General features: G+C 38.1%; 1 protein-coding gene across 1 annotated transcript in view; it reads right to left on the bottom strand.

Moving 5' to 3' along the window:
• Positions 1-26,113, bottom strand: part of gga1 (golgi-associated, gamma adaptin ear containing, ARF binding protein 1) — a 73,089-nt gene that overhangs the window by 22,920 nt on the left and 24,056 nt on the right. Inside the window, exons 8-13 of the mRNA XM_028815277.2 lie at positions 22,376-22,513; positions 21,001-21,082; positions 16,572-16,682; positions 13,576-13,731; positions 7,367-7,440; positions 3,165-3,349 (exon numbers count right to left, since the gene is read on the bottom strand). Of these exons, the coding sequence (XP_028671110.2) occupies positions 3,165-3,349; positions 7,367-7,440; positions 13,576-13,731; positions 16,572-16,682; positions 21,001-21,082; positions 22,376-22,513 (746 nt within the window). The remainder of the gene's footprint in view (positions 1-3,164; positions 3,350-7,366; positions 7,441-13,575; positions 13,732-16,571; positions 16,683-21,000; positions 21,083-22,375; positions 22,514-26,113) is intronic.

The raw sequence follows: 26,113 nt of genomic DNA on the forward strand, positions 1-26,113 counted from the left end.
TAGTACTCATTCTCTTCAAATCCGGATTTAGTAGCTGCACCTTTACCGGCAATTCCAGCCTTGAGCCTGTGTACACAGGTCTGTATCAGCTTTGCACATCTGGGGCCTCATGTATAACGCTGTGCGTAGAACTCACACTATAACATGGCATAAGCACAAAAGCGGGAATGTACGTATGCACCGAAAAATCCAGATGCAGGAATCTGTGCGTACGCAAACTTCCACGTTCTTCCACTACATAAATCTCGATTAGCATGAAAAGTAATGCACGTGCACGCGCCTGCTGTCCCGCGCCAACTCCTCCCAGAATTGCGCCTCTTTGAATATGCAAATCAATATAAATAGCCCTTAAGCTCAGCCTTCTGTGAAAAGACAATGGGAAAAGTACGGAGGAAAATATAAGAATTTCAGCGAATACCAAGTGGAGGCAAAGAAAAGCATACTATTTGTTGGTTTAAACAGTGGTATAATCAACAAAAGGAAGTTGATCGAGTGACAAGAGTGTCAGAGAAACTCGAAAGATCAAGTTCACAAAGTCGAACAGTGCCTGAAATAAAAAAAGAAGTCACATATCAAAGTCGCCGTGAAAAGGCGAGTCGTAGCCCCACCATCTGAGTGTCATATGAAAGCTTATTAGGGTACAGACAAAAAAATAGGCACACAGTGGGGACAAAAGCACGAAATGTCAACTTTAATCTTGAAATTTCCACTTTAATCACGTAGTTTACTTTGCCATTAAAGTAGAACATCATAAACTTCATCTTAAAATCATTTAATTTACTAGTTTCTCAAATCCCATCATAACTAAAGTAGCATGTTAAATGCTTTGTTCTGTATTTGATCTTCTATGTGCTCTGTGTGTGTGAATCACTACATGCTTCTTAAACAGGCTTTCTCTTTCTCCGACATGACACAGAATCCATTACATTCGTGATATTACAGCTCTCTGAATAATTAAAATAATGAGATGTATATGGGATATCTTTTTCATGATGATAGGAATGAAAGCATGTTATTAAACATATGAACACAGTGGCGCAGTGCTTGTTCATGTCTCACGCAAGATGCTTGCTGCGCCATGCGTGACCTTCAATGAAATAATTTATTGCAGTAGTACTGTCTCTTTCAAACATACTAACCTCCAATTCTTGTCCTTACTTTTCTTTCTCCAAATACCCAATCGCCACACAATCAGCTCTGTAATAGACATTCAGCCATCTGTAAAGCTTAGAACGACGATTCTTCAAAACTTTTAAGGAACATTGAAATGTCTTCGTAGTACGTGTTTAATTATTCTATCTATCTGTTCTACAAGTGTCGCGCCAGCCCAGCAAGAATAAAGCATTAGGTATAGAATAATCCGTGAACTAGCCAGCGCTGCGGCACCGTGTCCTCACATGTTTGATTATTAACAATATAAATTATTTAAATGAAGTTAAAGTTTTATCTGTATAATATAATCAACATATGTTGCTGCATTTCACCTTAAAAATGATATGGTCATCATATGTAAATATGCGCTTTATAAAGTGCCGCAGGTTGTGCAATATTATAACTGTTGTGCAAGTTTACAGTGAGGTAATTGTACTTATAAGTACAAACAGTTCTATTGTATTCTATAGGAGCACATGATGGACTGATTGAGTGTGCTTAAAGTTCTTGGGATGAAACTGTTTCTGAACCGCAAGGTCTGCACACGAAAGGCTCTGAAGCATTTTGCCATGGCTGAGGCAGTGTGTGCTTGATGCTGTATCCCAATAGTTCTCTTTCTGATTAGCTGCTGCTGTGATTCCAAACTCAGATACAGTGATAAATACGCCGAGTGGTGCAGTGAGAGTAATATGGAAAAAGATGATGGCAACCCTTAACGGGAGCAGCTGAAAGAAGAAAAAGAAGATGCAGTGAGAGTAACAACACTAAAGCAGTTATGGTATTTGGAATACTATGGCTATACCCTATACCATTATATTGTTACAGGTTAATTACAATCATATGCATTACACTAATAAACAATATGCATTTAGTTTCAGTGTATTTATAAAGCCGCATCAGGAATATGGATCTAAGAAAGATCTAAGAAAGAAAGGGTAACCACACAGGAACAGTAGCATTGCTTTGACGCTGGGTGCCGCCAGTCCGCAGAACCGAGCGGAGAACTTGCGTACGCCAGGGTATGAGGTACCGTGGAAATGTGCATAGCTTTACTCCAAGTTTAGGTTTTATACATCGCGATCTGAGCGTGGAAACGTTCGTACGCAACATTTCTGTGCGTACACACCGTTTATACATGAAGCCCCTGGACACTAAACTTTTTCTTGGAAAACTGGTCAGGCTTAGCCAGGTTGCATAGTGATCATGAGTGAACAGCCTTTTTCAAGCAAAGTGACAAATTCTCAGTTGGATTGGCACCTGGATTCTTACTCAGCCACTCCAGGATATCAACATTGTTATTTTGAAGCCATTCCCATGTAGCTGGACTTTGTCTGAAGTCCTTGACTTGATGGAAAATAAATCTTCTCCCAAGGTTCAAGATTCTTGTAGACTTTATCAGGTTTTTTCCCCCAGGATGTCCCTGTATTTCCATGTATAGCATATTGTTTGTTCGGGAAATTTTTCTTGCATCCATTCTCTAGACTGTTCTTTTGTCTTCATGGTGTAGGTTAGGCCATGGCACTGACTCACCACAAGTTGGACCTTGCAGACACCAGTGTTAAAACGACCAAGGGGTAAAATTACTTTTTATAGGCACTGTATTCATATAGAGAAAGACAGAAGATGTTATGCCATACTGCAAGGGATTTCCAGGTTTGTCCAGGATACTGTATGCATTAACTGTCCTGTTATTTGCCTGTGGGGTTTAAACTGGGAAAATGAAAAGATGGACTAATAGGTGCAGAAAAATTTGACTGTAAATTAGTATTTGTTGGAGACAGAGTTGTGCAGTGCAAAGTTGCCACTTTGTTTACTATGCGACTACAGAACAGCTTTGAAAAGGCTCCGTTTTAAGCGGAGATAAGTGATCAACTTATATATAGCACTGTTTAGAAATTAACTGGATTTTCTGGATCTTAAAAGTATTATAATATCAATGCATCATGATAATATTGTCACACCATGCTTGGGAATTCTATTAATATGGTTTAAAGAACATTTCTGATAAATACCATTTAACTTGCATTGCTTCTGGAGGCAAAGACTGCTGAAGTAATGTCTTCCCTAGAAGATCTAGATCATCAAGGGCCTTGCTGTTTACTGAAGGTCCTTGCGTGGATGGAGGATGACTTGGCACAGCTGGTTTAAGTACAACAGTCGGTGCTGCTGGAGTAGTTAGATCCATACCATCTGAAGACTATAATAAAGAAAAGACATGAAAGATTAAAGATGTTATACAGATTCGGTAGATCTCACTACAATTTCTATTTTTTTTTTTTAAACACAAAAACCTAACAGAGTTTGCAGAGGTAAGCTGTGATATAATCAAGTAGCACAGAAATAAAAATTTAGAAATGTGTCAAAATCTACGGTTTACATATTGTTGTAATTTCAGAGATTGAAGTGGCATTAATCTGTACCTGCCCATAAATGGACCAAAAGAAATTACTTTGAAATCCTATACAATGAACCTCAATGAAGAAAGACATTTTGTACTCTGTGTAAAAAGCTAAAATAAGTAGAAAGACTTTGAGAAAGTTTGTAAGATATAATATATCCAAACATCATCAAAGTCATCAACATTAACAATTAATTGGTGGTCAAACTGTGAGCAGATAGAAGGCAGCACATTTGTAGGGGGGCAAAATTCTTTGTAATCGACAAATTCAAATAACCTTAATTATGACAAATGGAAACAAACTCACAGCAAGTGACAGTAGTATAATTCAACACAGGTTTGGGTTTACCCAGAGTCTATACCGATTTCAGAATTGATCACTACCAGGGTAAATAGTACTTTGTAGAGCCTTGCTTCACATATCAATTGGGTCATTGCTCTAGAAAGAATATACAAAATAAGAAACTGAAAAAAAATACATAAAGGCATTTTTTTGTAAGAGTTAACGTGTTTGTGATCACCAGTTCTATTCTTGGCACCACTCTTTGACTGACTGTGAAAAGCATACTGTACTTTTGTAAATATGTATCTACATAAATGAAACAGCATTTCAGAACTGTTTAAAAATAGACTCATACCAAGAAGTTTAAAGAAGCTGAAAAGAAATAAATCGTGCATGTCCTAGTTAAAAAAATTATGCTTATGATTTAAATTCTCAGTGTGTATTTTAAGTTGTTGTTATTACTGCTTATTTAATGTACTGTTTGTGCAATATACTGTTATCAGGAGCTTCCAGCTCTGGATAAAGCAGTACGGATTTTCATTTTAAACAATATAATACAGAACATTTATTAGGCCAAAGTCTTTCTCTTTTTATCCCTCAAACATTAATCCTCTGTATAGTTTCCACTTATCAGTTGTGAGACCTTCCTTTTAACATCATCACCCAACATAATTTCACTGTCACATCTTTGTGGGAACACATGCGCCCCTGAAAGTCAGACTGACCACCCAGCTTCAGAAAATATCAGGCCTTATAAAACTGACTCAGCTCTGTGTATGATGAATGGTTAGTTCAGGAACTCTGTGCTGCAGTTACTGTACATAATACAACTCAAGTCTAGATGTTAACATTACTCAAATGTTTGTTGTTAAAACATTTTTATGGTGAGCTCAATATGCGGTCTTCTAGTTATTTTTAAGTGCATAACATTTACTTAGTTGGCCACAATGATTTGCCAGCTTTCATGCAAATGGGACACAGCCTGAGAGAATTTGTGTTTACTAAATGTTACAAAGAAAGAATGAAAACCTTATACATGTTTATATGTGAAAATTTTCACTTTGATTAATCATTTTTTAACTGTGTATTTAATATCCAAATAGTTAGCAAAAGTAAAACATCTGGAAGACATAAAAAAAAGATGCCTCAGAAATTAACTGCAGAACTAGCAGGCAGAGAAACGGTTTCAAAAAAGGACATACAATCTCAACACCCAAGATGCTGAATCCATAAAACACACTGTGCCACTGTTCTGCCATAGTTATAAAAAGAATTGTTGAAAATATTTTAATTTATTAATGCCTTTTCGCACAGCTACGGTTAGGTCCATAAATATATGGACAGAGACAACTTTTTTCTAATTTTAGTTCTGTACATTACCACAATGAATTTTAAATGAAACAACTCAGATGCAGTTGAAGTGCAGACTTTCATCTTTAATTCAGTGTGGTGAACAAAACGATTGCATAAAAATGTGAGGCAACCAAAGCATTTTTTTAACACAATCCCTTCATTTCAGGGGCTCAAAAGTAATTGGACAAATTAAATAACTGGAAATAAAATGTTCATTTCTAATACTTGGTTGAAAACCCTTTGCTGGCAATGACAGCCTGAAGTCTTGAACGCATGGACATCACCAGATGCTGGGTTTCCTCCTTTTTAATGCTCTGCCAGGCCTTTACTGCAGAGGCTTTCAGTTGCTGTTTGTATGTGGGCCTTTCTGTCTGAAGTTTAGTCTTCAACAAGTGAAATGCCTGCTCAATTGGGTTAAGATCAGGTGACTGACTTGGCCATTCAAGAATTTTCTACTTCTTTGCTTTAATAAACTCCTGGGTTGCTTTGGCTGTATGTTTTGGGTCATTGTGCATCTGTACCAGGAAACGCCGCCCAATCAATTTGACTGCATTTAGCTGGATTTCAGCAGACAGTATGTCTCTGAACACCTCAGAATTCATTCGGCTGCTTCTGTCCTGTGTCACATCATCAATAAACACTAGTGTCCCAGTGCCACTGGCAGCCATGCACACCCAAGCCATCACACTGCCTCCACCATGTTTTACAGATGATGTGCTATGCTTTGGATAATGAGCTGTTCCATGCCTTCTCCATACTTTTTTCTTGCCATCATTCTGGTAGAGGTTGATCTTAGTTTCATCTGTCCAAAGAATGTTTTTCCAGAACTGTGCTGGCTTTTTTAGATGTTCTTTAGCAAAGTCCAATCTAGCCTTTCTATTCTTGAGGCTTATGAGTGGCTTGCACCTTGCAGTGCACCCTCTGTATTTACTTTCATGCAGTCTTCTCTTTATGGTAGACTTGGATATTGATACGCCTACCCCCTGGAGAGTGTTGTTCACTTGGTTGGCTATTGTGAAGGGGTTTCTCTTCACCATGGAAATGATTCTGCAGTCATCCACCACTGTTGTCTTCTGTGGACGTCCAGGTCTTTTTGCGTTGCTGAGTTCACCAGTGCTTGCTTTCTTTCTCAGGATGAACCAAACTGTAGATTTCGCCACTCGTAATGTTGTAGTAATTTCTCGGATGGGTTTTTTCTGTTTCCGCAGCTTAAGGATGGCTTTTTTCACCTGCATGGTGAACTCCTTTGACCGCATGTTGTCTGCTCACAGCAAAATCTTCCACATGCAAGCACCACACCTCAAATCAACTCCAGGCCTTTTATCCGCTTAATTGATAATGACATAACAACGGACTTGCCCACACCTGCCCATGGAATAGCCTTTGAGTCAATTGTCCAATTACTTTTGAGCCCCTGAAATGAAGGGATTGTGTTAAAAAAATGCTTTAGTTGCCTCACATTTTTATGCAATCGTTTTGTTCACCGCACTGAATTAAAGCTGAAAGTCTGCACTTCAACTGCATCTGAGTTGTTTCATTTAAAATTCATTGTGGTAATGTACAGAACCAAAATTAGAAAAAAGTTGTCTCTGTCCAAATATTTATGGACCTAACTGTATGTGTGTATACAGGTTGAATGGTGCCATAGTTTTCTTTTATTTTATCTTTCTGAATCTGTGCATGTACTGAGAATGTCAACTAATAATACAGCTATACAATCAAACTGAAATAATATTAAAATACATCTTACATCTATACATTTTAAATTGGGCAAATATGCGCAAGTGAAGATTGTATGCAGTGTGTACATTTTATGGAGCACCTTGTGAATAGGAGAACTGGTAGTACTTGTATTATGTTATTTTAAGTTCGCTGGAAATAGTGAACACAGCTCAGTGATGTGTCACACAGTGAAGATAGAGCAACTCAGGCAAACATAATTTTTAACTACTATTAAGTATATATTCAGAAAAGAAATTAGCAGTTTGCGTTTTTGCAATTAGGATGATGAAGACATGAACAAAAGAAAGCATACATTCTGGTCACACCATACAGTGTACATTAATTTACTTGTATAACAGTAAGATGAAGTATATTGACCAGTAAGCACTTATTGCTGTCTTTTGTCCATCATCAAAAAGTCTACAAATTAATATATGGCATAAACAAACAACCTGTACCTGAAAGGAGTGCCACCCACTGGAGTCTAAGGTTTGGGTAGTTATGCTTGGAGTTGGATTTGTCTCATTAAGCCCTAAAAAAAAAAGCATAACACAAAAATATATATAATTACTGAAACCTAGAGCGTAATAGTAAAAATGTAGTCTAGAGTCTACAGTAAATAACACTCCAAAGCCTAATTGCAGACAAACCAAAATATTATTTTTTTTTTTAATTTTTAGGTCCAAGTCAAAAAATGTGCTAAATAAAATAACAATACATTTGGATAAATTAAAAGTTTTAAATGACATTCATTCATATTTAGGCTGCATTTCACTGTTAGGAAGGGGGTGGGGGGATAAATCACAGACTATAGCTTAGTACTTAAGGGGAAAAAGAAAGACACATAGCCAAAAATATCTGCAACCCATGGTGCTACAAAGTGCAACAGACAAATAAGAGTTTAACAGCTACTATTTTAGCATTTAATGTAAGTTTAATTTCTTGGAAGAAGATCAACAATGTGTTGTTAATGGCTATACACTTTAGCTAAAAAAAACTGTTATTGGAATATCACTCATAACAACAGTCTGGATTTTACCCAAGTTTAAAACTAACTGTAACTGTACTACATGGGTTGTATTTTGAGAAGATCCAGAAACAAAAATGACTAAAGCACTACAGCCCCCAAGCAGTAATAGGTATGTAGGGGGTTTCAAATGAGAAGACTATATATTGAATTTCACAGCACAGCTCCCTAAATCTAAAAAAAGCACACAAATAATGCTTCTCTAGTGAATGGAAATGCACAGCTACAAAGACATTTGAGCAAAACACAGAATTTAGTTCATGATTTAGATCATATTAGTTACCTGCATGGATTGTTATTCTGCCATTCAGGAAGAAATGCAATCCACAGAAGTGTTTCTACAATGTACATAAGGAGTAAAGATTCCAGGGGCAACTCCCCCCAACCGGTCTAAATGAATCCCCTCACCAAATTAAACTACAGATTACGCTAGAAATTGATAACTATCTGAAAAATAAATTCTTATTTACTCCAAATAATACAAGACAGGTAAATATTGAAGAGTGATATACAATGTTTAAATGGAGCAGTAGACAGAAGGTCAGATGCTGTCTGTTTAAATAATTATCAATTTTCAGCTATTTACAACAATTCATCTACACATATCAAATATTTACAAGCAGTTGATCTGAACTAGTCTCATAAGCAATGTGAAAATATCTTAAAGAAACGTTTCCAGCACCTTGTAGAAATAATGCATTACCTCACCTTATACTATTGATGCTTTCAATTCAATGTCTTGCAAAACAGTATCACTAAGGCATTCACCCACCATTAATAGATTTTTTCTGAAACCTTTATTTAGCACTAGGTAACAGAGAACTGAACCTTATTCTGGCAGTACAAGCTTCAAAACAAAAAACATCCATCCATTCCTCCATTTTTCCATTTTCTAAACCCACTTATTCAGACTAGGTAAAGTTGGAGTCTATACCAGCAAGCATAAGGCACACGGCAGTAACAATTCTTACAACATATCTTTCATGGAGCAAAACATTACATGGCCCTTTACAATGCATAAGATTATACATGACAAAGCAATGGTTTATTTTAGTGGTTTTGCCAGTAAAAAGATCAGAGTTTTGAAAATGCCTATAAATACAGCCCCTACATAAATAAAATGCTTTTAAAATTTCAAACAAATAAAGTACACTATTCATCAACTGGATACCTTTTCTAAATGTAGTTGATGTTAGCAGTGATTTATATTAAATTGATAAAATTATGTAATATCATATTATAGCATACATATTTTGTAAATCTAAACATTAATACATTTAAGAAGATTAAAGGAAATTTTACACACCTCCTACTGCTCCAATTGTGTTTTTAAAGCAGAGATAACTTTAATGTATTTGTGAAGCACATTATTGGCTTATTTGTTAGTATCATTTCACTTTTCACTGTTAGTCTTTTATTAATCAAATATAATGTGATACAGTAATCCCTCGCTATATCGCGCTTCGCCTTTCGCGGCTTCACTCTATCGCGGATTTTATATGTAAGCATATTTAAATATATATCTCGGATTTTTTGCTGGTTCGCGGATTTCTGACGACAATGGGTCTTTTAATTTCTGGTACATGCTTCCTCAGTTGGTTTGCCCAGTTGATTTCATACAAGGGACGCTATTGGCAGATGGCTGAGAAGCTACCCAACTTACTTTTCTCTCTCTCTTGCGCTGACTTTCTCTGATCCTGACGTAGGGGGATTGAGCAGGGGGGCTGTTCGCACACCTAGACGATATGGACGCTGGTCAAAAAATGCTGAAAGATTATCTTCACTTTGCTCCCTTCTGTGCAGCTGCTTCGTGAAGCGACATACTGCATGGTGCTTCGCATACTTAAAAGCACGAAGGGCACGTATTGATTTTTGGTTGTTTGTTTTTATCTGTCTCTCTCTCTATTTCTCTGCTCCTGACGGAGGGGGTGTGAGCTGCCGCCTTCAACTGCTTTGTGCCGTGGTGCTTCGTATACTTAAAAGCCAAACAGCCCTATTGATTTGTTTGCTTTTCTCTCTCTCTCTGACATTATCTGCTCCTGACACGCACTCCTTTGAAGAGGAAGATATGTTTGCATTGTTTTAATTGTGAGACGGAACTGTCATCTCTGTCTTGTCATGGAGCACAGTTTAAACTTTTGAAAAAGAGACAAATGTTTGTTTGCAGTGTTTGAATAAAGCTCCTGCCTCTCTACAACCTCCTGTGTTTCTGTGCAAATCTGTGACCCAAGCATGACAATATAAAAATAACCATATAAACATATGGTTTCTACTTCCGGGATTTTCACCTTTCGCGGGGGGGTCTGGAACGCAACCCCCGCGATGGAGGAGGGATTACTGTACTTCAGAGTACTAACATGTAAATACATTAAATCACAGATATCTAAAACAAATATCAGTGTAAAAGCAATCTGCATTGCAGGAACACTACATTTATTGAATCTCAGTAAAACTGGTCTTTCCTAAAATATAAGGAAATGCAATTTCTGGCTTATACAGTATCTGCTGTTGAACAAAATGCTCTTTGGTTGAAATCATTTTATTTATCTAGTCCTGAATGATAAGAAATGCTGCTGTGATTAAATAATCCTGTAAAGTGACAGAATGTGTAGACAGCATGCCCAGGACATAAATACACTGTTGAATCTTATACTAAAACTGAGCATAGGTCTGTAGTTCTGTTTCTCAAATTAGTCCACTCTCAGTATCAACATTTTTAAGCATATTCTCATCAAAAGAGATAAACTATGTAAAAGAAATTAAAAATGTATCTATTTATTATGACAAATATTTTCCGAGATTCTTCAGGTTAGGTTTCGGGGTAAGGTAGTTACACCAACTAGTGAAGGTGCCAGAAGACTAGAGAAATGTGGGATGTTACTTAGCAAGTACACATTTCACTGAACTCTGTACATGTGACAGTAATGTCCCTATAAACCTATAAGAAGATGATCCTACAGGCGCTGGGACATTCTGCAGTAAAACTCTATTTTACTGTAAAGCTACATTTAAAATAGATAAACTCAAATGTCTTGACTACAATTCATGCAGTTCTCACTTGGTTCAGCAGCATTACATTCATACCAGGAGCTTCCACTTTGAAAACCAAAAGCGTCTTTGCTCTTACTATGGGGAGTTTCAGGTTAAACTACCTTCTAAAACTATTACCCACCTGGCCTTTATGTGTTTGCAGGAGAGGAATACAATCCTAGCTGGGACACTTGTGTGAACACTTGTGTGGCAGTAAACTGAAAGGGGCACCTTAAACCTGAGAGCCTTTTTATAATTTCACAGAGCCCATTAAGTGTATTCCTTTACAGTACACCTGCATGATGCCATGAGAGAGCAATCTCTGAAAACAACAGGCTGCACTAAATAATTTTTGTTCCTCACTGTGCCAGGCATATCAGTTACTTTTTATCTTCCCCAAATTATTTTACATAATGCTGCACCAATTACTATGGCTGTTGGAATCATCTCTCTTACTTATTGTAAGCAGCGTGGACTATAGAATTCAAGTTTAACCTTTCCTCTGCTACGTTGCATTAATAATCTTAATTAAAACATTTTTTAATGATCATTGCAAGTACATTAAACCAAGTACAGTGGAACCTCAGTTCACGAACGTCTCGGTACATGTACAACTCGGTTTACGACCAAAACGTTCACCAAACTTTTGCCTCGGTTCTCGACCACACACTCGGTATACGAACAAGCCAGTTTCCCTACCGGTTTGTGCGCGCCGATGATTTCCGCACCTGTTCCATTGTTCTCGGTCAGACGTGCGTGCTTGCTTTCGCTGTGAACTCTTTGTGCTCTATTTCATTTCCCTTCCGGTTCGTGCGCGCCAATTACTGTATTTAAGCACGTGTTCAGCCTCTCCCTGTTCATTGTTCTCAGTCAGACGTGCATGCTTTACCTGTGAACTCTTTGTGCTCTACAGTATTTCGTGTGATTTTGCAGTTAACCATGGCTTCTAAGCAAGTGAAGAGTGGTGAGAAGAAAGTGTTGCAATGTTACTTTTCTTTTTTTTTTTAAATGTTTATTTTTTTTCCATGTGCTTAAAATTCATTTAAAAAGAGTGTTTACAGAGATCGGGCTGTAATGCTATTAGCGTGAACTCCTGCAATGTTACTTGCTTTTAAATAAAGTTTGGATTTGTTGAAATGTTCCTTTTTTTCCCCGTGTTTAAAACTCATTTTTTTTAAAAAAAAGTGTTTATACAGTGATCGGATTGTAAGGCTATAGCGCTAACTGCTGCAATGTTACAGAGAGAGAGAGGGCTCGCATGCTTCTGAGAGACAGAGGGGGCTCGCGTGCTGCTGAGAGAGGGGGGGGGGGGGGGGGGCTGGGGAGGCTCCATCTATCTTCCATAATTTATTTTTCTTGCATTTCATTACTCCTTTTTTCCATTTGTAAAAGAATCCTTTACACTTTTTTGGCTGAACTTTGAGTCCTGACTCTTGGCAGAAAGTTTGTAGAATTGATATAGCATGCTGGAGAGAGGGAGAGGGAGAGAGAGGGAGAGGGAGAGGGAGAGGGAGAGAGAGAGAGAGAGAGAGAGAGAGAGAGAGAGAGAGAGAGAGAGAGAGAGAGAGAGAGAGAGAGAGAGAGAGAGAGAGAGAGCCTGCGCATGCAGCTGAGCAGGGAGCCTGGGTGTTTGTGTCAGTGTTATTCAATGTTTTTACATTAGTTTACTATTACACTGTGCATTCCATGGTGTAATTAACTATATATCTGTGCTTAAAAATCTTTAAAAAATATATTCACATACAGTTTGTACGGTCTGGAACGAATTAATTGTATTTACATACAATCCTATGGGGGAAATTGCTTCGGTTCACGACCAAATCGGTTTACGACCAGAAGTTTTGAACGAATTATGGTCGTGAATCGAGGTTCCACTGTAAACTGTTCTTTACCAGGTCTTCTACCAGTAGAAGGCAAAACCCAATCTATGAGATATTTATGAAAATTTCCAATTAAGTGTGAAATATTTAAAATTTTAAATTTGATGCATTTCACCATAAGTGGCAATAACACAAAACTTTTAAAAAATCAAATTTCAGACACAAATTGTATTTTTATATTTAATTTACAACATACACATCATAAAACTTTATGCAAAACAGATGTAGCCAGTCCAGCTAAAATTTAAAAAATTACTATTTCTGGCCCACTGTCAAAGCTACTCACCACATCAAATGAACTGAAATGTCACCATTTCATAAGGTTCATACCATGCAGTACTACTTTGAGATGAAGATAAATGATTAATTTAGTCAAAATTATGAACGCTTTAATTTACATTTGTTCCCAATGGAGCAAATCTCTATCTTATTATACTTTACACACAAATATGCCTAGTAGATGAACACTGAAATTAATATTCAATATCTGTTCATTTATAGCAACAAAAATGCTTTTCACAATGAAATCAAAAGGTGTTTTAATGGAATTATATGGGGGAAAAAAATTAACATATTAGTAATTTTATTAATACATACTTTTACACTTTACGGTTCTACTTGTAAAAAATGGATGTTTTCGTGATGTTAGTTTTCAAGAGAAGGGAATATTTAAAAAAAAAATACTAATTTCAGAAACATAGAAATATAAATTGTATACAGAATTTATTACCTAGTGTCATGAGCTCATCATCAAGAAAAGACAGACTCATCTCAGTAGAAGGAGCAATATGACCTTGTGAAAGCGTAGGAACTGCTGGGTAAAATGGTGTAGCTGAAGAAACTGATGTGTCAAGCCCAGTCAAATCTAGCAGTGCTGAACTGCTTCCTGTCAGGAAAAAAAAAGTCAGAAAAACTGACAATCAAAAAGCACTGCAGCAATATTAAAATATATAGACATTGAGACATTGTCATGCGTTCTTGCATTACACTCGGCATTTACAGAGCAGTAAAGGTATCTGAAGTTTGTCATACTTTTTGATATGTATAGTAATAAAAAAAGAGAGCCTAGGGGGTTGGGGAATTGGGTGGATTAAAAACACACAAAAGTATTATGCTTTTTTTTTTTTTTTTATTTAACTGGATTGGTGTGTAAGGAAGTCAAACACGTAATTTCCAGGTATGATGATAAAAATAATTAGGACTAGCTTTCTGAATAACGTGATTAAAATTACAGGCTGATTAGCTTAGAACTGCCTGATAGGAATCAGATTAACTTTGACCTTTACCTTCAAAGAGAATTTATCTGTAGATAATTTCTACAAGCACATCATGCCTCGATCATTTCCCAAAAAACAAACACTGTGGACATATTTCATTCTGGAATGGGCTACAAACAAAGCCAATGCTAAGGATGTGAAGCTCAAAAAATAACAGCCAGAGCCATGTTGCCCAAATGTAAAAAACTTTGGCTAATATTCTACCTTCTCAATAGTGGCTATCATTTTGTACTTTCTCCAAGAACAATACACAGTATATCATATTCTATTAATTAACAAAGAACCCTGGGAAAATATTAAGGGTTCTGCCAGCTTCTTTCCCCTTAGGTAAAGTTACTGACCATGACTCATGCATGATCCATCAGAAAGTTACTGATCAAAAATGTGATCTACAACAAAGAAACACAGCGGAAACTTCTGGTGACTATTAAGAGCACCCATGTTAGATATGTATGGAAATTAAAAACAAAGGTAAAGTATGATGTGAAATACTGACAAACTGATTTAGTGCAAATTTACTTGTACATCACAAGCCTGTTGCAAAAAAGCATTAATTAATACAAAATTCTGTGTGTTTTTTGTTGTAGTCAGAAAAGCACAAGAAAATACTTTTCAGTCTATGAAAGATAAGGACATAGATCAATCAATCGACTGAAACTAGTGCAGAATGCAGCTGCCAGAATCTTAACAAGGAAAATAAACTCTGATCACATCTCACCACAGTTTTGATGTCACTACACTGGTCACCTGTGCCATTTAGAATTGACTTTAAAAATACCGCTTATGGTTTACAAAGCCTTAAATAATCTCACTCCAGCCTATATTTTGGAATGCCTCTCACCTTACACTCCAAATCGTAACCCTAGATCTTCAAATGAATGTCTGCTTATAGGAGCTAAACTTACAAGAAGTGGTGAGGCAGCCTTCTGCTGTTATTCTCCTAAAATCTGCAATTGCTTACTGATAGAAATTCGCCAGGCTAATACGTTGGAGCATTTTAAAAACTGCTAAAACCCATTATTTTAATAGGGCTTTCTTATAGCTTCATTTTAGTGTAACCCTGATATTCTGTATATGCATTTAATTACCATTTTAATCATGGCTCCGCGATCCGTACTATCCCCTATTTTCTCTGCTGTTCTTTTTCTGGTTGTCTGTGGTGGAGATTTGCACCACCATCATGCAGTCCCTACACTGATGGATGGAACACCAGATTGATCATCACCAACTAATTCTTCCATGTGAAGCTTGAAAACCATGACGACTGATTGAGATCAATTATGTTAGGTAGAATAACCAGTGGGGCCTGGGCGGTCTCGTGGCCTCAGAACCCAATGCAGATTTTTTTTTTTTTCTCCAGCACTCTAGAATTTTGTTTTTGTTTTTTCTTTGAGCTACATAATTTGTAGGAAAATGTGTTATATAAATAAATGTTGTTATTGGATATGTGTGATAAAAACATAGATGCTTCGAACTCAATTCAAGACATTTTTTGACAATATTAAGAGTTTAATTGCACGTGGCAAGCTCCAAAAACATTTGAAAAAAAAATGCAACAAGTACTGTATGCTTTTAAAAAAGATTGCTGTCTTACACTACTGCCTGGATGATCCTAAAATATTCATGTAAAAATACTGACAGAATGGAAAAAAGTGGAAATATTTATCTTGATGCGTTTGGATAAAAACTAATACTGCTTTAGAAGAATGTTTGACTGCTTTTGACCTGAGGACTAAAGTGAAAATGGGTCATGCAGCAAGAGAATAATCAGAAACATACAAGAGACAAGCAGTTGTATATAGGAGGTTGATATACAGTTTGGATTGGTCATGTCAAAGTGTAGTCCTAAAATCCATTGAGATGTCAAAACAGAACCTGAAACGAGATATCCGGGCTTAAAAATAAAACTAATTACAACTAGGTAGGCAGTGTGATGTAGTAGATAGGGGAATGGTCTTTAAACTGCAAGCCTTATAAAAGAGAAATATACAAAATTAAGGTTGCTTATTGGATTAATAGATAAATATAAAAAAGTCTGTTTTTTGCAAAGCATTATATGACCTTGTACTGAGGCCAAGGGAACAATTACTCTCCCACAGAAATTAAACAGGTTTCCATATTTTTGTTATTTGTTGACACATTTGTTTTACCCCAATATCAGACTTTACTTGAAAATCCAAAACTATTCTCAATGAAACAACAAATAATAATGCCAAAAATCTGACAGTGGACAAGTACTTGTTCACAGCCTTGTACCTACTGACAATCATTAAGAATCGAGATCTTCAATTTACAACTTAACCGCTATTCATTGCACTTTAAGCACTTTGAAATAAAAAAAAATGAACAGAACATAAATGTAAAAAATGGATTACTTGAGTAATTATAGCAACTATAACTACTAATATAGGGAATTTATATAAAAGTATTACATGTAAAGCATGCCTACCTGACATTCTAGGTGTAGTTGAACTTTCTCCATTCACTTCTTCCCCTTTTACTACTTGTTTGTACATATTAATCACTTGTGTTAAGTTGTCATTTGCTTGCAGAATTTCAGCTAATGAAATAAAAAAAATAATTTTTTCACAATCTGAAATAATTAAATATTGACAGTTACCCACAACATTATCCCAGCCCCTTTCTGCAATACAGATAATAGAACCGTTTTAAAATGACATCCTATTCAAGCAGCCATGAAAATGTTAAAAAACTGTAGGTTTTGAAAGATACGTTCCCAAGCCAAAAATCACCTAAGGGCAAAGGTGAAAATACAATACAGTAGAACCCCACAAAGACGCGGTTCAGGGTTCGCGGACTCAGTCATTCGCAGATTATTCCTTAGAACCTAACTATTAATTGTTAGCGGGAAAGTGCAAATATCCTCCGCAATTTTTTATGGCTTTTTTCGTGGCAATACTGTGCTGTAGAGAGAACAGGAAACAACCGCTGAGGGAAACACGGTTTGGGATGGTGAAAAGTAGCCAATCCGAGAGCGTTATTCATTTTCTCCTTGCTGCTGATTGACCTGCTGCCCCTGTGACACGTCTCCAGCTGAGTGTCCTCGTCTTTTCCATTTTGTTACTGTATTCATTTTGTTATTCTTAAATACACAAGATGTCATCGAAACGCCCTGCACTTTCTAAGGCTTCTGGCATGGAGCTTAAGTGCCAGAAGAAATTTAAAACACTCCAGGAGAAGGTTGAACTACTGGATTTGCTCCGGGAACTAAAAAGTTATGCTGCACTAGCACGCCACTATGGCATTAAAGAAAGCACCGTGCACTACATAAAGAAGAACAAAGCAGCGATCCAGAGTACCGTATCTGTAAGTTTTCTGCGATAGTGCCAAAAAGGTAATGACCGTAAGGAATAAAAATATCGTCAGGATGGAATCTGCCTTGGCATTATGGATAACCGACTGCAGGAAGAAGAACATTCCCTTGGATGGTAACATCATCCGTGAGAAAGCACGGAAATTGTACCAGCAGTTTGCTACAGGAGACAACGTAGAAGGTACCGAAGAACTGCAACCAAGACCACCAACAGCACCGGAGCCTGAAGATTTTCATGCCAGTAAGGGATGGCTTCATCATTTTCAGAAATGATTTAATATTAAAGTCATCTCTCTACATGGAGAGGCAGCGTCTTCTGACAAAGAAGCCGCGGAGAGGTACCCCGAGACATTTAGGCACATCATAGAGGAGAAGGGATACACGCCCGAACAAGTTTTTAACATGGATAAGACTGGCTTGTTCTGGAAGAAAATGCCGTCCAGAACTTACATCATGAAGGACGAAGCCAAAGCTCCGGGGTTTAAGGCAGAGAAGGACAGAGTGACACTTATCATGTGTGGCAATGCTGCTGGTTACATGATGAAACCTGGCCTCATCTACAAATCAGCGAACTCTAGGGCCCTTAAAAACAAAAATAAAAACCTGCTGCCTGTCTTCTGGATGCACAACCCTAAAGATAGGATTACCAAAGCCCTTGCTTCAAACTGGTTTCAAACTGGATTTGTATTACGAGGGAGTTCAGATTGAGTTCCTTCCTGCCAACACCACCTCCCTCATCCAACCTATGGCATAATCCGTGCCTTCAAGGCTCTTTATACCCGGATTTCTCTCCAATATCTTGTAGATGCAATAGACACGGACGAGAATTTTGCATTGAAGAGTTACTGGCATAACTTTACAATCGCGACGTGCCTATCAGTCATCCATGCTGCTCTTAAGGAGATGAAAAAGGAAACCCTTAACGCCTGCTGGAAGAAGCTGTGGCCAGAGTGTGTCCATGACAACAAGGGCTTATCAACCGAAAAAATTCAGCATGACACTTTCGACAAGGCCGTGGACTGGCAAAGATACTGGGGTGGCGAAGGTTTTGATAACATCAGTCAAGATGAGGTGAACAACCTTATCGATGCTCACTCTGAACCCCTGATGGACGAGGATTTGTTGGAGTTAAAGACTGCCAGCGAAGAGGAGGAGGAAGAGACAGATCCAGTGCAAAAGGGAGGAGGAGCAGGGCCTGACATTGGAACGTCTGTCCCAGATTATTCAGACATCGAAGGAGTTACACAGGATGACTGAAGCATGGGATCCCTATATGGGTTCGGGGCTCTCAAAGTTAATAATGGCATCGATGCTGCCATTCACACATATAAAACGCTCCTTGCCACCATGAAGAAAACAACGACAGAAACTTCCCATTTCAATGTCCTGAAACCTATAAAGAAAAGCCAGCACGAAACCCCACTAGAAGACCCATCCAAAGATACGACTCCTCCAGAATCACCTGAAGAACTGCACAGCTACTTCATCATCATCATCATCATCAATATCATTCATCATTGGTGAGTTACCCTTATCATTTTGCAGTATTTTAATTAAATTAAATTATTATGTACTGTATTTACTCTGCTTATAACAAAGAAAATGACAGCGCATACCAAAGAAAACATGCTTGCATGAATTACAGGACGTATAGCGGTAACATCGGTATTTTACATTCTAGCACCGCGGGAGACATAGCAGTACAGTACTGTACAGTATACGGGTTTACCTTTACATTCTGTTTTTAGGTAATGTATTAAGGTCATTTTTTAGGTAATGTATTAATGTATTAAGCTGAGTTTGCAATGAAATTAAAGTGCTTTGGGGGCAGACTGTGTTTTAGTGTTTAAACTATAAAAATAGGCATTTAAAAGGCATTTTCTAACCATATCCAAAAGTCGCGGTTTTTTCACAATTTGCGGGTGCTCTAGGAACGTAAACCCTGTGAATTCTGGGGGTGCACTGTATACAAAAAATGACAGAAATTGCTACTACATGCAACAAACACAATATAAAGAGGAGGATATAATTGAACATAAACAAGGAATGACAATATGCAGTGTTTATTTTTATTTACAAAAGAGGACTATCAGCTGCCTACATTTAAAGATGGAAAAAATCTACAATAAAGACTACAGTTAATATTAATCCATCCATCCATCCATTATCCAACCTGTTATATCCTAACTACAGGGTCACGGGGGTCTGCTGGAGCCAATCCCAGCCAACACAGGGCGCAAGGCAGGAAACAAACCCCAGGCAGGGCGCTAGCCCACCGCAGGTTAATATTAATAAGGTAGTCATATTCAAATATAAGTAGTTTTGTTTTAATTTTTTTTCTGGATCAATGACAAAAAAAAAATATCAGTATTTTAGATGTGCAGTCATTCCTTTGCAACCTTTGCTTCAGTATTTAATAAAGTTAACTATATCCACAAATCAACAATCCACCAATCAGGCCTGTATGGTAGAGTGGCCAGACGGAAGCCACTCCTTAGTAAAAGGCACATGGCAGCCCGCCTGGAGTTTGCCAAAAGGCACCTGAAGGACTCTCAGACCATGAGAAAGAAAATTCTCTGGTCTGATGAGACAAAGATTGAACTCTTTGGTGTGAATGCCAGGCGTCACGTTTGGAGGAAACCAGGCACCGCTCATCACCAGGCCAATACCATCCCTACAGTGAAGCATGGTGGTGGCAGCATCATGCGTGGGGGATGTTTTTCAGTGACAGGGACTGGGAGACTAGTCAGGATAAAGGGAAAGATGACTGCAGCAATGTACAGAGACATCCTGGATGAAAACCTGCTCCAGAGCGCTCTTGACCTCAGACTGGGGTGATGGTTCATCTTTCAGCAGGACAACGACCCTAAGCACACAGCCAAGATATCAAAGGAGTGGCTTCAAGACAACTCTGTGAATGTCTTTGAGTGGCTCAGCCAGAGCACAGATTTGAATCCGATTGAACATCCCTGGAGAGATCTTAAAATGGCTGTTCACCGACGCTTGCCATCCAACCTGATTGAGCTTGAGAGGTGCTGCAAAGAGGAATGGGCGAAACTGACCAAGGACAGGTGTGCCAAGCTTGTGGCATCATATTCAAAAAGACTTGAGGCTGTAATTGCTGCCAAAGGTGCATCGACAAAGTATTGAGCAAAGGCTGTGAATATTTATGTACATGTAATTTCTCAGTTTTTTTATTTTTAATAAATTTGCAAAAACCTCAAGTAAACTTTTTTCATGTTGTCATGATGGGGTGTTGTGTGTAGAATTCTGAGGAAAAAAATGAATTTAATCTATTTTGGAATAAGGCTGTAACATAACAAAATGTGGAAAAAGTGATGCGCTGTGAATACTTTCCGGATGCACTGTATGTTCAGATCATAGCATTAATAATACTACATGTCTACAAGGATTATTTTTTGGTTGAAATTTTGTATTTTGCTTATTTAAATTTGTCATCAGACAAATATCAACCTCCAAGCACGCATTCAAAGACAGCTCAATAATTAAATTTTCACATTTTTTAAAGCTACAATGCCCATACCTAAAGCTTCATCATTGTCTTCAGTATCACTGGCTAAACGAAACAGAGTAGGCCTCATCTTATCACAACGTTGATACAGCTCCTGTAAATTAATAACAAAATAGCTCACATTAAAAAAAAAGTTAATAGTTCTTTGCCTATGAGACCAAGTCACCATAGGTCTGAAATAATGCTTTTTCAGCTATATAGCACAGAATAAGCATTTCCAACATGCTCAAAACTCAAATAGCACATATCATTTGGAAAGTAGAATACATTAATTTATTAAAACCAACCAAAGATAATTCTAAAGAAAGCATGGACAAAACAACAACACTAAATGTTTTATTGTCACAAACATGAAAAAAACCTTATATTAAATTTGGTATGATCATACGTTTTGGATGATGACAGAACTTCATGGCTTATTAATGGCATGACACAAATACTACTGTACAATAGCACCTAAAATATTAAAAAGTATTTACTAGATTGGTGGAAATTATGTGATGGTGCTGATCTAAACACGTTAAGTGATTCTGCAGAAGCCGACCAGTGAATGTTAGGGTATGTATTTCCTCATACAGAATATTTTCAATACTAACAAAGCATGTACTGTACATATAAGTGTATTCCTTATTTTTTGGAACAATGACGACAAATTTTTTGAGTTTGGCATATTGAAAATGAACTGGAGTTTAATATAGACTGAATTTAAAACAGAACAGAACTGCACCTTTTATTTCAAATTTGCTTTAACATTTCAGAAAGTACATTTTTTTGTTTTCCTTCCCTCCCAATTTTTGTGAACGCTATAGTGTTTGGACAATCTGATTTATTAATAATCCAAACGTACAAAATAGTCTGATTTTAAATCATTTACATATGCTAATTACAAAAAATCTCAGACCCAGTAACATCAGAAGAGGAAGTGAAGATTTTGATGAATTGCTGTTCACCAAGTTTATATTGCAGCCATTTTCTGAGGACATTTGTTTATAGGGGTTTTTGACCTTAGTCTGGGTTTTTAGCAAATGTTGGGCTTGTTGGACTGGATTTAAATCCAGAGGCAGACTTGGCTATTCAAAGATCAACTAAGCCTTCATCCCCACAACCTCCTTTGATCTGTACAGTGTTTTTGGGCCACTGCTTTTGATACATGATCAAACACCAATAGACTCTGGGGGTAATTTTTTCTTATACATAGACAGAAAATATGTTTCTGTAGCCTTTTAAGATAAATTTACTTCTAAGTCTTTCCTTAACTTTTAGAACAGCATCAGCAAATTTGCAGAACATAAAAAAGTATAAAATGTGATGTTAAGGTTTTAAAATACCAGATTTTGCATTCCTTGGTGTTAAAAACAGAATGTTGTTGTTTACATTGTATTCATACCTTTATGACTTCTTCATTGCTTTCTGTTGAAGTCTCCTTATTGTAATTGTTTAACATTTCAGTTAAATTCTTAACATTATTATTAACCTCCTTGATAGCAGCAACACGCTTTGATATCTTTTCCATTCTTTTCTGATCCTAAAAAGAGAAAATATAGAGTTAAAAAACAAACACTTCATTTGAAGTTCTTAAAAAAGTCACACTGAATTCATATGGAGTATAGATCATGTACCTGGAACACCACTAAACTTAACATTTTGCTGAACTACTATTCTTTATCTAGCAAACAACAACTCAAATGTTGCCAAATCTTTAATACTGTTAAATTTTATTTAATACAGTAATTACTCCTAAACTTTATTTTCTAATAAATATCAGAATGATGCAAGTTTATCACCCACAAAGAAGGAAAATCAAAAATCATACCCTTTACATCATATATTATATATACAGTATATACAGTGCATCCGGAAAGTATTCACAGCGCATCACATTTTCCATATTTGTTATGTTACAGCCTTATTCCAAAATGGATTAAATTCATTTTTTTCCTCAGAATTCTACACACAACACCCCATAATGACAACGTGAAAAAAGTTTACTTGAGGTTTTTGCAAATTTATTAAAAATAAATAAACTGAGAAATCACATGTACATAAGTATTCACAGCCTTTGCCATGAAGCTCAAAACTGAGCTCAGGTGCATCCTGTTTCCCCTGATCATCCTTGAGATGTTTCTGCAGCTTAATTGGAGTCCACCTGTGGTAAATTCAGTTGAATGGACATGATTTGGAAAGGCACACACCTGTCTATATAAGGTCCCACGGTTGACAGCTCATATCAGAGCACAAACCAAGCATGAAGTCAAAGGAATTATCTGTACAGTAGATCTCCGAGACAGGATTGTCTCGAGACACAAATCTGGGGAAGGTTACAGAAAAATTTCTGCTGCTTTGAAGGTCCCAATGAGCACAGTGGCCTCCATCATTCGTAAGTGGTAGAAGTTCGAAACCACCAGGACTCTTCCTAGAGCTGGCCAGACATCTAAACTGAGCGATCAGGGGAGAAGGGCCTTAGTCAGGGAGGTGACCAAGAACCCGATGGTCACTCTGTCAGAGCTCCAAAGGTCCTCTGTGGAGAGAGGAGAACCTTCCAGAAGGACAACCATCTCTGCAGCAATCCACCAATCAGGCATGTACAGACAGGTGTGTGCCTTTCCAAATCATGTCCAATCAACTGAATTTACCACAGGTGGACTCCAATTAAGCTGCAGAAACATCTCAAGGATGATCAGGGGAAACAGGATGCACCTGCGCTTAATTTTGAGCTTCATGGCAAAGGCTGTGAATACTTATGTACATGTGATTTCTCAGTTTTTTTTATTTTTAATAAATTTGCAAAAACCTCAAGTAAACTTTTTTCACATTGTCATTATGAGGTGTTGTGTGTAGAATTTTGAGGAAAAAAATGAATTTAATCCATTTTGGAATAAAGCTGTAACATAACAAAATGTGGAAAAAGTGATGTGCTGTGAATACTTTCCGGATGCACTGTATGTTCAGATCACAGCATTAATAATACTACATGTCTACAAGGATTATTTTTTGGTTGAAATTTTGTATTTTACTTATTTAAATTTGTCATCGGACAAATATCAACCTCCAAGCACGCATTCAAAGACAGCTCAATAATTAAATTTTCACATTTTTTAAAGCTACAATGCCCATACCTAAAGCTTCATCATTCATATATATATATGTCTACAGGCCAAAAATGGGAAAACCTGCCGGATTCAACAACACTTCCGGTTCCGTACCCTAGACTGACGTCACTTCCGGTTTCAGACTTCAGACTGATGTCACTTCCGCCTTTCAGCTTATAAAGCTGCCATCTTTCCTCCACAAGTCAGTTCAGTGGAGAACTCAAAATAGTGCACTTGAGTGCTGTAACAAAACCCTTTTGCAGCCAGGAACAATATATGGGTGGCTGCCCCTCACCTTTTTGTGTGTGTCAGGCTATTCATTTTACAGTGGCATAGTCGGCAGGATGATGGCCTCCTTTTGGAACCGGAAGCCAGACCAGAAAAAAACCTTGACACATCCTCGAAATCACCAATCCAAGAAGCGTCAGCTAGGAGAGTACCGTTCCCGCATCGCTGAGCGAGGGCCGGTTGGTGCGTATAGTGGGAAGCTGGAGTGGGTTCCGACTCAGAAACCTGTGAAGGGAACCTGGGCTAGTGGACAAGGGACCTACAGAAGACAGCCAGGTTCAGAAGAGAACTCATTGGGGACTTGTTTTGGGCTCTTGAGTAAGGGGACCACTCAATTATGTCCCACAAAGGTAAAAACCTTTGATAAAGATGGGAGTGCCTCAGGCTGGCAGGTGAAAAATGTATTGGACTGGGAATTCAACCCAAATGAGTCCACTAAAGAGCAGGCATACAAGCTTTGGGTGAAAGTCGGGAATTGGCCGAGGCCAAATCAAAGGAATGCCTGACAAGTAGTTGAGCAGGTAGCCTGTGCTTTGCTCATAAACACGCTCCCTATGCTAGCCTGGGGACAGATGTGCAAAAATATGGTCTCTTTAATCAGGATCATAGATCATCTGAGAGCAGAAACCTGCTCTGGGGACACGGAACAGAACCCGTGTGGACCCAAACGAATTTGCATCTCTGCCTCCTCTCTGCGAGGAGATGTGGGGGTCTGCGGAGGAGGAGGCAGTGTGCTTTTACTAACCCTCTCGCCTTTTCACATACGGGAGAAGCGATAGTTAATGGTCACAAGGTTACCTCTTTATTTGACTCTGGCAGTAACATTTCCATTGTTGCTCGCCATCTAGTGTTGCTGCGACAATGGCTTAAATTTAAGACCCGTCTAACCTGCGTTCATGGGGATGTCCGATTGTATGAGTCCGCCGCCTGCTACATCTGCCAGAACGGAGTTTTAAGAAAAATGGTGGTGGTGGTCCTCGAGGATCCTCCCTTCCCCGTGATCTTAGGTAGAGATTGGGCCGACAAAAACCGTGGTATAACACTCGCTGATCCCCCAAAAACACTAGGTCTTGTCATGGACACTGGCACCATGCCCTCAGCTACCTCCACGCCGTGTTCACAGCCAGAGGTGGGTCAGATTTCGGTTGTGGACAGTGACGTGGAAACGGCCAGGCCGTCGCAGTGCGACACCTCATCTTCAAGCAGTGTGCCGGCTCAGGTCAAAACCACGCCCCTTGAGGTTGGAACTGATCCTCTCAGCCATCAGCAGTTTCAATTTAGACAGACCCCAGCTTCATTTAAAAGGGAGCAGTGGAACGATGACTCCCTTAAATTTGCAAAAAATGCAGTGGTCTTAATAGATGGCTAACGCATAGTAAATCCCATGCCACAAGGTCCCCACTTTGTGTTAAAGAATGACCTTTTATATCGGGTGGCAAAACACGAGGGAGAGATAAGTTCCCTGCTGTTAGTTCCACGGACTTACCGGCGACAATTCTGTGAACTGGCTTATACCCATATCCTGGGAGCCCATCTGGGCCCCGAAAAAACTTGAGAGCGGATCAAGCTCCGTTTTTTTTGGCCTGAGATTAATGAGGAGGTCCGCCGCTTTTGCATGTCCAGCCTGGAATGTCAATTGCGGCATATTCCTAGGAGGGACCGCGCTCCTTTTATCCCTTTACCCTTAATAGATGTCCCATTTGAGCAAATTGGGGTTGACCTGGTGGGACCCCTAGAACCCTCAGCCA

This window comes from Erpetoichthys calabaricus, chromosome 12 (assembly GCF_900747795.2).
Source record: "Erpetoichthys calabaricus chromosome 12, fErpCal1.3, whole genome shotgun sequence".
NCBI lineage: Eukaryota > Metazoa > Chordata > Cladistia > Polypteriformes > Polypteridae > Erpetoichthys > Erpetoichthys calabaricus.